At 42.3% G+C, this 17,147-nt stretch overlaps 1 protein-coding gene across 1 annotated transcript in view; it reads left to right on the forward strand.

The window, feature by feature from the left end:
- Window positions 1-17,147, forward strand: part of LOC101517391 (A disintegrin and metalloproteinase with thrombospondin motifs 12) — a 212,970-nt gene that overhangs the window by 111,434 nt on the left and 84,389 nt on the right. Inside the window, exons 4-7 of the mRNA XM_058679999.1 lie at window positions 1,765-1,967; window positions 2,616-2,699; window positions 13,522-13,646; window positions 16,673-16,822. Of these exons, the coding sequence (XP_058535982.1) occupies window positions 1,765-1,967; window positions 2,616-2,699; window positions 13,522-13,646; window positions 16,673-16,822 (562 nt within the window). The remainder of the gene's footprint in view (window positions 1-1,764; window positions 1,968-2,615; window positions 2,700-13,521; window positions 13,647-16,672; window positions 16,823-17,147) is intronic.

Below are 17,147 nucleotides of genomic sequence, written 5' to 3' on the forward strand. Positions count from 1 at the left end.
GGCTCATGAAGGCTGTGTTCTTGCCATGTTCTCACATGCAGAGAGGGAGAAAGGGAGATAGAGGGAGGGTACTAGAAATAGAGTGTATCAGAGGATGCCCTGAAGCACTGTGTAATGTGGCTCTGGGGTCCCCCTCCCCTTACTGTAAGGACCCTGACCCAGGAATGTAGTAGGAACTCTACTCCAATGACCCACTGGCTGCCCTAATGTTCTTCCTCCAAACACCAATGCACTGGGCTTGGGGATTCAGTGTGTGTATCTGGGCAGGATACAGACATTGAGCCAGTAACAGGTCCTCTGTTCAATATTGGGAAGTAAAAGATGGAGACAGTAAAGAAAAGAAAATGAAACCAAAAATGATGGAGTAAAGGAAGAGAGAAATGGCTGATTTTCCCAGCAGCTTCTCACTTGCGTCCACCTCTGCCAGATCTTCACCACAGATGATCTGAGGGCTGGGGAGGAGAGGGAAATCTCAGGTCAAGATTCTCAACTGTAACCTGGAGTCCAGCATCCCACATGGTTTCTGCCACCTGCCATGGGCTGCAGCCTATGAGAAGCACCCATATACTCATGGCAGGGACATCCTGAGGGTTGGAAGTATGTCTTTACTCCATTTCGGTTTCCTTCCAGTTAGGTTTTGCTCCTTAGGTATAGTGTGTTGGGAGTCTGAGAGTGATTCTGCACAGCCTCTTTTGAGTTTTCTATTGGACTTTATAGTGTGTCCTGGATTTGCCTTCTAAACCACATTTCATACATCAGAGCCTTTTCATGCTGAAAGCTATTAGTGATCTTGACAGTTTTACTGCCCTCTTTGGATCTTTTCTCTGTTTACATCTTCTTAAAGTGGGATGCCTGAAATCTTCTGCAGTTTTCCAGCTCTTATGGACTTTAGCTTTATCCATGTTTATCCTGTAAGTAAATAGTGTGGTATGTATGAAAATGTGTTACTTTAGGGCACAGGATATCTTGACTAGATGAGCTGTGGGACTTCAGGGAAGCTATTTACCCATCTACTAAGTGTATCAGTTTCCACATTTGTAAGATAAAAAGAGAAGTATGTTCCCAGATTCATTCATGAGGAAAGGCATGGTCTTTTAAGCATTGGTCTTTAAAAGCCAGATGGCTTGCCTGGCACACAGTAGGCACTGAAGAATTCAGAGAAGACAGGGAAAGTTCCTACTTTGTATTTTTTTTTACTTATTTATTTTCATTTTATTTGATTGAGAGATAATGAGATAGACACAGAGCTTCCAATCACTGGTTCACTCCTGAAATGCCCACAGTAGTCAGGGCTGGGCTGAGCCAAAGCCAGGTATCTGGAGTTGGATGCATGTCTCCCATGTGGATGACAGGGAACCAACTCTTTGAACTGTCACCTGCCACTTCCTAGTGTGCCATTAGCAGAAAGCTAGCTTGCAAACAGAGCCTCTGAAATGAGATGCCAATGTCCTAAGTGGCTTTTAAACTACTATACCAGATATCTGCCCCCATTAACATATCTTTTTAGCAGTCAAGGGTATGATTTAATCAAATGGGCGATCATTTTATTAGGTACTTTTTGACCTGCTCCACTAGGATTCAGATTTATTTTCTTGATTGCATTCATTTCAGTTGACTTTCTTCCAGTTCAGTCATGTGAGTAAGAACATTGCATATTCATGTGCTGTTAAACACAAATTAAAGTTATGGCCTTACATCTATACAAGCGCAAGTAGGAAATATGTGCAAGATAAGCAGAAGTATCTCATCTTGTTTAATGTTTAGACAGTCTTGGCAGTGCTGAGAAGCAAGAACTCCAGCGAGAACGGTGGGAGAGAAGTAGTGGGCCGAGCAGAAGCAGAAGCCTCTCCCGGCGTTCCATCAGCAAGGAGAGATGGGTGGAGACGCTGGTGGTGGCTGACACGAAGATGGTGGAGTATCACGGGAGTGAGAACGTGGAGTCGTATATCCTCACCATCATGAACATGGTATGCCAGGAGGTGTCAGGGGAGCGCATATCACTCAGCTTGATGAAAAGATTTCCTTGGGAATTTCCCTTGGCCCTCCAAATTAGAAACATTTTTCATTCTTTTATCTATCTGTTAATCTGTTTCTTGCCACAATGAATAAAGAACTGTTGCACAAATTAGTCTTTTCTGGGAAAAAAATTTATAATTTATAAAATACATTTTTTTCTGCTAGGTATTTTCCAGTCCTGGTCCTTTTAGTATAAATTGCTGTTTCATTTTGTTTTAGTATGTACATTATGAGACTGAGGCAAAGAGCTGGAACGTAGTTTCTTCAAGGTGCTTAGAGATATAAGTGTAGTATTAGCCATACCTGCTTTCAAGCTTCCTCTGCCTGGATGTTTTCTGCCTTCCACAGAGTGTGCTAGTCCTGCTGAGTTTAGGAACATGTCTGTCTGACTAATTTATATTTAGAGAGATGAAAAGCTTGGGCGATTGAACGGATCAAGCAAAAGATGTCCATTCTTTCAGTACACAGCTTGTCAATCACCCTTTAAGTTTCTCTGTGGCTATCAAATGTGGCTGTGTCTCACTTTCCTGCTGTTCCCCTATGACATTTACTCATTTTTAATTTATGTGGGGTTAATGATTTTGCATTTCTGATTGCAGGTCACTGGGCTGTTCCATAACCCTAGCATTGGCAATGCAATTCACATTGTTGTGGTCCGGCTCATTCTCCTGGAAGAAGAAGAAGTAAGGAATGATTTTTTTCCCTCAATTTTTCTGCCCTGTATTCTCACACTTCATACCTCCTTTCTTCATGAAATCTATTTAAACATTTTGAAGTTATTATTATTTTTAAAAGGCAGGAAGAGACAGGGAAAGATATGTAAAGAGAGAGACATTTCCATGGGCTAGTTCATTCCCTAAATGCCCTCAACAGCTGGAGTTGTGCCAGGTCAAAGTCAAGTGCCCAGAACTTAGTTCATGTCTCCCAGTTAGGTGATAGGGACCCAAGTATTTGAGGTGTTACCTGCTGCTTCTCAGGGTGCTGTTTAGCAGAAAGCTGGAATTGCGAATGGAGCTATGACTCAAACTCAGGCAGATTCTCTGAGGGGAGGAGCGGGCATCCCAAGCAGTGTCTCAACCACTGAGCCACAGGCCCATGCCTTCAGGAGAGGGCAGCGGAAAGCTGGCTGGACAGAAAAACAGTAGCCTGCATTTTCCCCATCAGTAGAGTCATCACATGCTATGCCCAAACCCCTTATTGGAGTGCCTAGGTCTGAATGCTGGCTCAACTTCTATTCTGGATTCCTGCAAATGGGCATTTTTGTGATGCCTCCTAGCCAGCAGCCATCTCCACAATTAGGAGATGACTTAAAATTTATTTCTGGAAGATTGATGCACTCCCTTCTCTGTCTTCCGAGCACCATTTCTCCTTATCACCCTACACTCATTACTGATATCTTGGAATACCAATGTGTGTATTATTTTTTTTTCCTGTGAAGAAAATGTATCCAATCTTAGAAACCAGGAAAAAGGAAACCTACACAACCTTTGGATGTCTAACATCACTGAAGACTTTATGGTAGTATAGCATCAATCATTACTTATTATTTATTAGAACCTATATATGGTAAAGTTAGATGTCAATTTGCAAAAAAAATATTAAAAATGTGGTTTTTTTGTTTGGTAGAGATTAAAATAATTTGTGTCCAGCAAATAAAATAACCCAATATAATGATTTTATTGTTCTATAAAAATTGATTTTGTATCTAATAGAGCAATCTCACCTCCATGCACTTTCCTGTGGTAGAGTTCCATAGGTTTCTCTGCCATTCTTCTGGTCAATGGATTAAACATGTATTTACCATGTGTGCTCACTACATGTCTGTAAGATTATACTTTAACTTTTTCAAAATCACAATTTGATATCTTGAAGTCCAAATTTTCACTCTTCTTTTTCAACTGTTGTAGTACCAATAGTACCCTTGGTAGGACCATACATGTGGCTTTCTTAAAGCCGGCTGCACATTTCCATAAAACCACGCCACTGGACATATTACTGGAGTTGTTGGGGACAGTTTTATGGGCCACTGACTCCCTCAGCCCTTCATGAGCACTGTTTTATTTCATCCAAAACGGATCTTGCAAATGCAAGAAGACACACATGATTTGTTACGGGCAACATGACTCTCCCTCCTACTTGCCAAGGGTAATCCTCATTCAAACTTGTATAGAATTTATAAGTAGCACAAAGTTCACAAGTTACCAACACAATTGCAATTCACAATTCTAACTTTCCTAATTCCCAGAAATGTTGCAAACTCTTCTGCACACTTAGGATTAGGGAAAGTACAGAAAAATACAAATAGCAATTATTTCAGGTGTTAATCAAGATCAGAGTGGCAGACACAGGCAAGAAACTAAGAGTGAGACATTGACTTGTGAGTTAAGACTTAAGATCTGAGTTGTCATTTTGAGTCTGTCATCACCCAGCAACTCTAAAGTTATGTTGTTACGTATGTCTTTTCTTCATCTGTAAATAAAGAGTTACAATGCATCAGTCTCATGTAAACGATTATTCCAGGCACTAAGGAGTCAAGTATGAATGTAACAGTCACATTTCCTGGCTTTGAGAAACTTAGAGTCTATTACCAACACAGAAAATTCCAAACTGAGACTGGTATAAGACTGGCATGGCTATAGAAATGTGTACTTGGGATGGAGCAGGGTACTTAGATGTCTAAGCTTGGTTTTAGAAAATAAAAAGTCGTTAACCAGTTCAGATTGACATTCAAAGAGAAAGGCAAGCAAGAGTCATGGCTTCCTACTTAACCACCACTTTGCCTATGAGAGTCAGCAAATGTATTACTGATAATGTGACATGGGAAGAAAGGTAGCAAGAGAGGGGTTATTGCAGAGCCCCAGCTGTCCATGTCATGGCACAGCCCACAGAGTAACAGCAACCACAGCCAATCTACCACCTGACAGCCGAAGTTGGCTCATATAGTAGTAGAGCAATCCATGGTACAACAGCTCCAATAGCCTGGGCAGAAGCCCTGGCCAGCCAGTACGCTGGCTGATGACAGACCAGCCTAGTCAGATGACAGCACAAATCCTTTTTCTGTGCATCACCCAAGCTCTCCTTCCTTTGTACCATTCAAACTTCCTTTTCTGTGTGCTGTCCAAACCCATCTTCCATACACCATTAAGAACCCACTCCTTTATGTGAAATGCAAATGTATAGTTTTCAAAAAGTTTCTCCAGTTCTGTAAATATTCTCATTGTATTGTTGAGTGATTCTTTTGCTGTGCAGAAGTTTCTTAGCTTGATGGAATCCCATTTGTCTGTTTGTGCTTAAATTGTCTGTGTTGGTGGGATGTTTGTGTTTGTGTCAGCTGGTGTTTCCTCTATGTTTTTCATCTAGGAATTTGATGGTTTCAGGTCTTAGTTTAAAGCCTTTGAGTCATGGTGAGTTGACTTTTGTATGGAATATAAGGAAGGTGTCATGTTGCATATTTCTACATGGGTATGATCCAGTTTTCTCAACACCATTTATTGAAGATACAGTCCTTCTTTTTTTTTTTTTTCAGGGACTGATTTTAGCTCATTTGTCGAATACTAGTTGCTTATGATGTGTGGACTGATTTCTGGAGCCTCTAATCTGTTCCATTGCTCTACCTGCCTCTGTTTAGATCAGTATCAAGAAGTGCCTGGTCGCGTGTTTTAAAATGTGATATCATTATGCCTCCATTTTCGTTTCTATTGTCTAACATTGCTTTAGTGATTCAGGGTCTCTTGTATTTCCATATAAACTTTGGTGTCATTTTTTTAGACCTGGGTCAAGTAATAACTTACATAATTATTATTCTTTCAAGATAAATATCAGAGTGTTGGCAAAGAATTTTTAGACTCCTTCTTTCTTTTTAAAATCAAGCATCTTTTCCTCTGGCAGTCAGATGAGTGGTGAATTTACGCATATATATGTATGTTTCAGAATTTACTTTTGTGTGTGTGTCTTTTCTTTCAGTAGCCTAACCCTGGCTAACAGAGCATGGTTAGATTGTGCACTGTGTCAAAAGCTTCTACTAAGTATTTCCAAACAAATCAGTACAAAATTTTCTCTGGCCATGAAGAGAGCTTATGAAGAGAGAGTAATTTGCAGCAAAAGCCACAGTCTTGTGAAATTGTTTCCAAACTTCCATCGAGGGATATTTCCCACAGGGAGCTGTAGCATATTTCCTCATTCAGCTTCCTATCCTATAAGGTCATAATCTCAAATGGATGGGAAAGTATAAACTGAATTAGACCCATGTGAGAAGAGGAGGCAAGCTGTTGAACTAAAAGGGAAATCTTTTTTTATTTGCAAAGGAAATAAGGAAAAAACTGTGTGTATGCAGGTTTGATTTGATAGCTAAAATAATGGCCAGATATTTTATGGAAATGGTTAGCACAATTGCTCCCATATTCTTGGAGAATCATAATCACCGCGAATCTGAATCTTGTGAGTTTCATGGTATTGATGCATAGTTAGTTACCCTTGCCAAGTTTCCTGTGATCAACAGAACTCAGGAAACTAAATGAATATTTCATGGATTTAAATGCTTTATAAAACTTGGAAATTGAGGCTGAAAAAACTGGAAAAAAATATACTCAATCGAAGCCTCTTGAAAGACTGTGGCATTTAGTAGAAAAATAAGAAGGCATCCTAAAGACCTTGTCACAGAATTTGTGCTGAGTGCCACATATAGCAGATGAAAATTCTGTGCAGTGGCAACATAGCTAGCTGCAAGTGATCAGTAGGTCCAGCAGTTGTGCACTTGTTTTGAGTGTAAGAATAACCTGTAAAAATGGGGACATGTGATTTTTAGCATAGATTTGGAGATCTAAAATATGTTTTTTTAATATATATATTTTATTATACTATTTATGTATCTGAGGTGAAGGGGGATATTGAGAGAGAAGCCCCACCCAGTTTCCCACCCGCCCAAAGTCCCAGATATGGGGCATGCTCTGAGATACTTGCTCAAGTGGTTTTAATAGTTCTCTAGGTATGGATCGCTGCCAGTCTCACCACTCCCAGCTCGATTAGGTCATTGAAGAATCCACTGATTGTCACAGTCCATCATAGAGTCTTCATTTGCCCAGTATTTCGCTGCCCAACATTTAGCTGAGGTGGTTGATTGATTTGTTCTGTCCTCTGTCCTCTCCTGGCTAGGGTTCTGAGTCCAGCAGTCCGATTGGGGAGATCACCAAAGAAACTTTGAGGTATTCCCAGATCAGATTCCTGCATTTTCCAGCAAGCACTGGGCCCGGCACAGTCCATCGCCACGATCAGCTGGTGGTTGCAATTGCTGGGTTGGTTCTGCTCTCAGTCCCGACTTGCACTGGAACCAAGGGTGTTGCAGTCCAGCCTGGTTCTGCCCAGCACGTACTTGACCCTTTCATCAACCAGTGGGGGATGCAGCCTAGTCGGGGCGACCCACAATAACCCCCACCAGGCCCGCCCCCCACCCTGGCCTGCCAGTATGCATAGCAGACTAGTCCAGTCTGTCCCGCTTCCCATTTGGCTCCCGTACCTGTCAATGGGCATTGAAGCTTAGTTCCCTCCAACCAACTCAACTATCCAGCCCTCCCGGATGTTGCTGAGTGCCTCTCCATCTAGCCACCCCAGCCCCCGTCCTAGTTTTCATGCCCTCCCGTGGGAGTAGTGACCCAAGAGGGGGGAATCCACCACTTCCCTCCCGGGTCTCTCTCAGTCCTGGTTTTTGCACTCTGGGTGGTTCTGTGGTTTGACTTGACAGAATTAGCCCCCAGTGCCAGCTTCTGCCAGCTGTCTGCGGCTAAGCCCAAACAACCTTCACCCACTTCAATTTATGCTAGAACCGGTAGGAATAATCAGCCCAGCCTGGCTTTTCCCTGATCTAGTCCACATGCGGCGCTCAGGTGTTGCAGCCCTGCCCAGTCTGGTCTGTCCCCATAAAATATGTTTTTTCTCATCAGTGGCTATTCTTTAAGTTTTTCTAGAATTGCTCTTGTAGGAAAATGGGACTAAAGAAAGAACTCCTCTGTTGAGGTCTGCTTGATTTTCAGCTCCTTCCTCTCTGCCAACAGTCAGACCTACTGCCAGAAAATAGCATCCATACAGACCTGGCCCATGTATTTCACTGTCCAACCTTGATGTGGTTTTCATTTCTGTCTCATCTTCTGTTCTCCATTCTCTTTTGGACCTAGGGACAGTCAGGGATTTGATTCTATTTGTCATACATCCATACATGAAAAGTTATCAGAAGATATGCAGATCCTGGATCACAAAGGACCTTACTTTTCACAGTGCAACTTATGGCATGAGCTTCTTGTCTGTATCTGTCCCTTTTGTCATTATGAGTCATGCAGGAGTGTTGCAGGCAACCTAGGTTAAGTGCTGTGCTCACTGTGGTGGCCATCCTGAGTACCTGCTAGATAAGGAAACTCTAGTGCTGTAAAAGGCAGACCTGCTTGACTCTTGCCCCAGATGGGACTATTTCCGTTAATATGGACACAAATGTGTCTGCCCTCTTCGCTGCAGATTCTTCTCTATCCAAAAGGCTGTTTCCTATACAAAATCCTTAAAGAATAATATGGAACAAAACCCATCAGTATCTATTCTGATCATGTACAGAAACATGAGAACCATGGAAAATTGTCTCCCAAATTTCCTGTCTCAGACATGGGAATTATTAGTGTGGATTTTCTGCTTTATCCTCCAACTTAATTCCTTTCCTTGCTCCCCTTTAATCAGTAGAAGATCTTGCTCTTTACTGACTAAACAGGAAGCCTTTCAACTCTCATCCCTCACATCTTCCTGACTTAACAGATGCATTCTTCATTTCCTTACGGAAGGAGTGTTGTCTTCAGTTTTGCAGGCTACAGGTGGTGTCTGAGTTGAAGAGAATAATTCCAATCCTTGTTCTAGATGAGCTAGGAAGAAAACAGGTACACAGTTTGATTATTTCAGCCTAGTACAACAAGTACTGTGAACCAAGTGTGCCCAAGAGGGATTGCAGAAACCTCATTTAGTCTGAAGATTAGGGAAGGCTGCCTGAAGAAACTCAATTTGAGGCATAATGTTAGAATGGAGCTTAAATGAGGATTTAGAAGGGGTGCCAACCTATCTAGAAAGAAGCATCATCCTAAATAAAGGAAGGTAAAAAGGGCAGGTTGGTATGTTGAAGTATGTGTGGTAATTTGGGTGAGTGCTAATGTAAGTGATTTTAACATGATGTGATTGCAAATGAACAAAGACCTTCCTGGAGGCTGGACTTGGCAAAGGGACTGAGCCATGGGCAAACAAGCATCAACCTGGCAAGAGTGAGAAGGATATTCTACCAACCGGTTGTATTGACTGTGATCAGACCATTGTTTTCTTTTTTTTTTCCTTTAATACTTACCTAGGCAGAGTGATAGGAAGGGAGAATCATGGAGAGAAAAAGATGACTAAGATTAAGCCAGGAGCCTGGAATTCTGAGTAACCCACGGAAGTGATGGGGGAGTACAACTAATTGAGTTCAATCCTGTTGTGTTCTCTTTGTGTTACATGGAGCTAGATCAGAAGCAGAGCAGAAAGGACTTACATTGGTACTCTGACACAAGAAGTCAGCTTGGTTATCAGCAGCTAAATGCACTATGCCGTAACACTGCTTATAGACCGTTGTTATTCTATGATAAAAGTAATGCAAACTCTTGTGTTTTGGTTTACATTATATGCCTATTTTTATGGGTGTTTGTTAAAATGCACGCTTCATTTTGTTTGAGGTGAAATCAGCTTGTATTCTGGGCTGGTTCCATTTGCTATTGGCAGCTCCTTTCTTAAAACACAGAAATGGAGAATTTGCATTGCTGTGGAATCAGACTGTTTACCCTTGAACTTCATTGTGTAATGACTGGAAAGTTACAAGTCTGATCAATGAAGACTGAGTTGCAGGGTGAAAAAGGAGCAAATCAAATAATTACTTAGGATGCTCCAGGACAAATGTAATTGATATAAATCACAATGATCAAGGAGAGAGCCGTAGGCTAAAGGAGATGCCAGTTTCTCATCCACAACCAGGACTGACACCCACTAACTCTTAGAGCACAAGCAGTATTTATTTCTTGGAACCAGAAGTGAGTTTGTCATGTTGGCTCTGCTTCCTAGTGTTTTGCACACAACAAAGCATAAGTTGTTAGGGAAAGATATTAGAGACAGGCGTAGTAGCACCGTGATGTGAGATGAGAAAAGTCTTTCGAAGGCCTTTTAAAATTTTAATAGATAGCACAGAGTTCTCTTTGACATTCCTCCCTGACCTTGGTAGCCTAATGAACAGAGTGTGACTTTTACCTTCAGGAGAATTTGGCTGAGAGCTGGTGAGATCTTTCTTCACCCAGCTATCTTTAGAAGAGACTGTCTTTGTTTAATGAATACTGTCATTCATAAGTAGCCCCAGCTAGGTGTTTGGAACATTGCTACATATTCTAGGAGCTATAGATTTTGATAAGTTTTCAGGCACTAAGTATCATTAGTGCTTGAATACCTGCCCATTCACTACAGCAAAGTAGGGAGTTAAGAGGGAGTCTCGGGGTACTTATAAAGGAAGACATGTAAAAGGACTAAATATGTAAAGCAACACTACCAGGTCAGACTATTGATGTGACCAGTTACAGCCATGCAGAATTATTCTTAATAATATGGTTGAATATATCTGTTCAAGTGTGAATCTCGGTAAGTCAGAAATCTTACGGTCCAGATGCTCAGTGTCCTTTGCCACTTGGAAACTAGCGGTAATCACTCCTAATCACCAGGGTAAGCCATCTGCTCGACAGCCAGGGTTCAGCATCGATCCTGTAACTGTTTCACATGGTTGTTTGAAAAATCAACAGAAGTGGAATATATGGAAGATTTTTTTTAGGCTTCAACGTGCTAACAACATGAAATGTGGATTTAGTATTATTATGTAGAACTTCATCAGAAATCAGACATGTAGGAAGCTGGATAGTCTGGAGTCTGTCACCCAAACAGTTTCTTCCTGCTTAAATTTGCTCTTGCCTGTTGGTCATGGCTTCTGCTTGTTTGAGTTAGGTGTGTCCGCAGAAGAACTTGCTAAAATTTTGGTAAGAATTGTTAGAAATTTATTGGTTAGTTTTGCAAGAAAAGGCCTTTTGGCTGTGTTGAATCTTTGAATTCACAAATACAATCTTTCTTTCCATTTATATAGGTCCTTTGACTTATTTCATCAGCATTTTTCTGATTTTCAGGATATAAGTTCTATGTATATTTTGATAACTTAGACTTAAGCAATTCATTTGTTTACAATAAGTGTAAATTGCAATGTTATTAGTTAACTGTAAATGATAGTGTTAAGTTAATGAATGTGTCTTGGAGGCCTCTCCCCAAAGCCAGATCAAGAAATGATGGATCGGGCCCGGCGGCGTGGCCTAGCGGCTAAAGTCCTCGCCTTGAAAGCCCTGGGATCCCATATGGGCGCCGGTTCTGGTCCCGGCGGCTCCACTTCCCATCCAGCTCCCTGCTTGTGGCCTGGGAAGGCAGTTGAGGACAGCCCAATGCATTGGGACACTGCACCCGCGTGGGAGACCCGGAAGAGGTTCCAGGTTCCCGGCATCGGATCGGCGCGCATCGGCCCGTTGCGGCTCACTTGGGGAGTGAATCATCGGACGGAAGATCTTCCTCTCTGTCTCTCCTCTGTATATATATCTGGCTGTAATAAAATGAATAAATCTTTAAAAAAAAAAAAAAAAAAAAAAAAAAAAGAAATGATGGATCAAAAGAGACCTAAGCTCCGAAAGGGTGACTTTTGTGAACTGAGTCAGCGTGTGTCATTCACTTCCCTGAGGTTTTGCTCTTATTATAATTTGAAAATAACAATTCTTTTAAAAATGCTAAATAAATGTTAAATGAAATGTGCTACCATCTGTATCAGGCACATAATAAAGGATTAAAGAGAGTTTCTCGCTTTCCTTCCTTCTTCCCCTCCCTTCCTGTATCCTTGTCTCTTCCATTTCTTTCACTTTTTGTCTCTCTGCCTCTTTCCTAATTTATACCTGCTGGCCAGTCCTTGATGGTGAGTGGCAACTCCTTGCTGTCATCTGGGACAGGTTAGGAGTCTTTAGCTGAAGCAAATGGAAAAGAGACTGGCTTCTTCGTGCCTATTCATCCTCCAGAATGCCTCCTCTTCCTGTGTGTTTTGTCCTGCTGGGTGATACAATGATGGTGATTATGGAACTGGGCCATCTGATGTCTCTTGAAGGTCTGTATACTCAGCTGTTTGTGAGCGTGCATGCCCGAGGAGTCACCTCTCTGTGGTTTGTGAGGGGCAGGTGGTCTTTGGTAGTTCATCAGCGTGAGTGGAGAAAAGCAGGAATGCCCCTTGGTACACAGGAAGCACTGGGGCCTTATTTGGTATAGGGCAGACCACAAAATCCAGAACAGCAGGAAAGTACCCTACAATGTGTTGTAAGGGCTGCCCTGAAGCTGTTGAACTCATGCCAGTGAAAATGATCAGGATGAAGGCGGGCCATTAGAGGTTCAAATCCTTCTGTAAGCGTGCAGCTCGGAGAGCTGTATGTGTGGTCTCAAAGCAATGGGGCAAAGGGAAGGAATTTCTCCTTTAGAAATGTGAAGATAACAGGTCTCTCTTAAGAGTTTATTAGCCCAGGCCTGGTGCCTTAGCTTAGCAGTTAAAGTCCTCACCTTGAGCGCACCAAGATTCTCTATTGCTGAAGTTCTAGTTCTGGCTGTCCCACTTTCCATCCAGATCCCTGCTTGTGGCCTGGGAAAGCAGTCAAGGATGGCCCAAAGCCTTGGCACCCTGCTCCCAAATGGGAGACCTGGAGGAGTTTCCTGGTTCCTGGCTTCAGATTGGCATAGCTCTGGGTGTTGCAGTCACTTGGGGAGTGGATCATTGGACAGAAGATCTTCCTCTCTGTATATCTGCTTTTCCAATAGAAATAAATAAATCTTTTAAGAAAAGATTTTATTAGCCCCTTTTCCTTCACCCCTATTTGGCCAATGCTCCTCAAGTTTATTTGGAGCAATCTCTTCCCCCCACTCATGCTCCCTGGGAACTGTGAGCCTTGTAGATGATCCAGGGGCTGTGTAGGCCTTGAAAGCACACAGGCTGGGCGCGTCTACTACAGCTTCCAGATTGTTGTCAGTTGATCAGTTATCTTGCCAGGTCAGATGCTCAAAGAGATTATGTCACCCCCTGCTTTCAACCCATAGGTGTGTTGGGTTGCAATTCATAAAGTCACTAGCAAGTTCAAACAGTTCAAACATCTTCAAACAGCTATTAGTTTCCCCTAATTTAATTTTAATTTCTCTTCAAGGGCTGCTTGTTCTCCATCATCCTAGAGTTCTCCTTTCTAATTTCATTAGAGGAAAAGAATCACAGTGTGGACAGTAGTGTCCTCTGCATGGCCACATGTCTGGCTCACACTGAGCCCATCTCTCCTGGATACGAATGGACACTCATAACGAATGCCCTGAACCCAGGACACTCACCTAGACCTATTTCATCCTCTTTTATTTTTTCTCCAGGAAGGATTGAAAATAGTGCACGATGCTGAGAAGACACTAACCAGTTTCTGCAAGTGGCAGAAAAGCATCAATACTAAGAGTGACATCAGCCCTGTGCACCATGATGTGGCCGTCCTGCTTACCAGGTACCCCAAGATCATGGGGGAAGCCCAGGGCCAGCAGGGGAGGGAGGGCTGGTGCCTTAAAAGCTGGCTGAGTATTACTGCTCTGTCCTGTGCTTGGTCATGTCCAAAGGTCTATGATCTTTCTAGTCAGCTCCCGGCTCCCATACTAGGCACACAGACAGGTTAATAAACTTGCTGACTTGATAAAGCCCATGTTCTTCTTGTGTATAAACTGCGTTTTTCCTTTCCTAATGATGACCTCATCTTTAAAACCAGCTTCCCCATGCAGCTTTATAAAGATTCATCAAAGACTTGCCATGCATTGGTCATTCAGGAGCATGTTATTTAACTTCATGGCATTGTAAATCTTTTCACTTGATTCTTGTTGTTGATTTTGTTTTATGGCTTTTCATTTAAGGGAATGTATAGTAACTGTGTAATAGAGACTATCTCATCCAGATGAGAAAATACACTTTAGTATGCATCTCTACTTTCAAATGAAAGATGGATTCCCAATAAAACTGCTAAATATTTCTTGACAATAAGATGCTGGACTCTACGCCCTTGCCCATGCCCAAAATGTCAGGATACACTTAAATAGCAGAATGATGGGCTTATGACTGCTTATGAAGGACTATATATCGTAAAAATATAGGGAAAATCAGTTGTGGATGAGGTGGGACTTGGGGAGGGGATAAGGAAATCCCAGAACTGATGGAATTATAAAATAAAAAACAAAAATTCAAAAAGATTATTGTCTTTTAAATGGTGGAATTTCTGATATTTTATCATAAATTCTCTGATTCATGCTCTGTAGCTATACTACAGAAAGACACCCTGTTCTAACCCCTCCTTGACTGATGCTGAGCACAGGATGTAGTAAGCGTCTCGTACCCTGAGCAGACAGTGCTGGATAACATGTTCTGCCTTCTGTCCCCGGGAGAATATGATTTCATTCTGATCAGAGATAAATCCTGTGGTGCTAAACAGAACCACAAGGGTCATAGCAATGAAAAGCCAGTGAATTTTCTGATTAAACTCTTTGAAAACTCTGCTCAATCATTCAATAAATATTCATTGAGCACCTACTATGTACCACACACTATTTTAATCTAGAAGACAGGCTTATATTACTATAGGAAAAAGCAAGCTCTCCCTGGGCTCCTTATGAGGTTCAGAGAGTGTATTGAGCAGGAAGCTGGGTGAGAAGTGGAGGGGCAGGGACTGGAATCAGCAGTGCAGAGTAAGATGTGAGGGTTGCAGGCAGTTATTTCAATGCCTCTATATAAACACACACACACCCCTGCCGACTACTACTTTTCATTCCCCAAGACATTCTCTGCTCTGGGATGATCCCATCAGTGGGACTGGTGACCTAACCAAGCTATTCTGGGATAGTCTGTCCTCCACAAGGACAACACATAACAACGGCCTTCCTGGGCCATGGAGGTCATCTCAGGCTCCAGAGTTCTCAATTTCAACTCAGTGGATACTTTGGCCCAGATAATTGTTGTGAGGCATTGTCCTGTGCTGTGTGGTATGATCCTCATCTCTGCTCCTAGAGACTAGTTACACTTTTCTCCTAGTGGAGATGACCGGAACTGCCTCCAGATGATGTCAAATGCCCCCTAAAAAGGAACGAAGGGCAAGATAGACTACATCCTTCACCACTGCCCCAGTTCCCACCCCACTGCAAACAACCAACAAAAAATGCAAGTAGGAGCAAGGAGGAAAGGAATGAATGTGTTGAGCCTGCTGTCTTCTCTCTCATTGCTCCACCTGTTACCACCAGGCTCTTCTTCGTGGCCCAGCGGGCACAAAGGACAGGAAATGGTACCCACTGAAGCCCCCTGAGTTTTGCATGTGGTGAGGTTTGCATCTCCCCGGTCTTCAGAGCTTCACTGACATTTGTGCTGCACTCTCAGAAAGCAGCTCTTGTACTGAAGACCAAATGACTCATCAGTGGCTCTTTCAGCATTCTTGTTGGTGCCCGAGAGGATGCCATCAGGACAAGGGAACATTATATTTATAAGGTGTTACTAGCATTTTTCTGAAAGCCGGAAGGTCTGTCCTTTCTTCTTCGTAGAGAATCATGATGTAAAGAGGAAGCAAGAGGTCAGGGAATGGACGTGTGTGATGTGTGCGCACATGTGCGTGCTCCTGCGCCTTCCACATGCAGTGTTGTTAGTGAAATGGGGCTGGGTAGACAGTTGATTTAGCCTCTGGATGACCAGTTGTCATTTTCATGAATGAGAAAAAGTTCTCAGATGAATTTTGAGCATGGACCTCAGAAATACCAAAAAGAGAGCTTCATTTTTACATTTATTTATAGTCATATTTATATTTTTATATTCAAAAGAACAAATCCTTGATAATTGTTTGTCTATTTAAAAATTCACATTAGATGCTTTGACTAAACTTATTTGAAAATCAGGGTTAAAGACATACACACACACGTGCACGCATATGCACAGAGAGAGAGAGAAGCTCTTCTATCTGTGGTTTCCTCTCTAGATGGCTGCAATGGACAATTCTGGGTCAGGTAAAGGGACCAAGAGATCCTTCCAGGTCTCCCATGTGATCCTGAACACTTGGGGCCGTCTTCTGCTGCTCTCTAGGCCACTATCAGAGACCTGGGTTGGAGATGGAGCAGATGTGGCATGAAGCAGTGTCCACATGGGATTGCAGACAGTGGTTTTTACCTGTTATGATACAAGCCTGGTCCCTCAAATTACATGTAATTTTTGAAGAAAATCTTCTCTTGTTAGCCAAATCATATAATTTGAGATCAAGAGTGAAGGCAACTCAAAATAAAACATTTGCCATATTTTTCCACACTTTAAAATGCTATTGAAGTTCCATAATCAAAAGGTAAAGTCAGATTAATCTTGGTAAGTTAAAATTGCTCCATATAGTCATATAGACTTTGCATATTTTAAAGCATACTTTAAAGACTAATGTGAATTTATACTCCGATTTCTTCCAGATTTTTCTTTTTTTCCAGAGGTTTCCTCAAGCACTTAAGTATATCTGCTTTCTGCTTGCAGAAAAGACATCTGTGTTGGTGCCAATCATCCCTGTGAAACTCTGGGTCTGTCCCACCTGTCGGGGATGTGCCAGCCTCATCGCAGCTGTAACATCAATGAAGACTCTGGACTGCCCCTGGCTTTCACCATCGCCCATGAACTTGGGCACAGGTAAGGGGCTAAGGAGGTAGAGATCTGTCTACCCTGTATGTGCTTTGATGTCGTGAGAAGGAACAGAGAGCACCTTCAGCTGGGGAGACGGAGCTGCAGCTTCTTTTCATGCTTGAGATGCAACCCTCCTAGACCTTCACTTGTTCATCTGTAAAGCAGGTGTAGTCACACAGTGCACTGAATCCTAGCTCAGCTGCCTTGACCCCTTGAGGCCGCACGTAACACAAGAGGAAACCACTAACACCCTATCTGTTAGAACGAGGTGGGCAGGTGTGAAGAGAGAAACTAACTCAGATTTAAACTCAGGAATACCCTGCACTTAGTT

Source organism: Ochotona princeps, chromosome 23 (assembly GCF_030435755.1).
Source record: "Ochotona princeps isolate mOchPri1 chromosome 23, mOchPri1.hap1, whole genome shotgun sequence".
NCBI classification, from domain to species: domain Eukaryota; kingdom Metazoa; phylum Chordata; class Mammalia; order Lagomorpha; family Ochotonidae; genus Ochotona; species Ochotona princeps.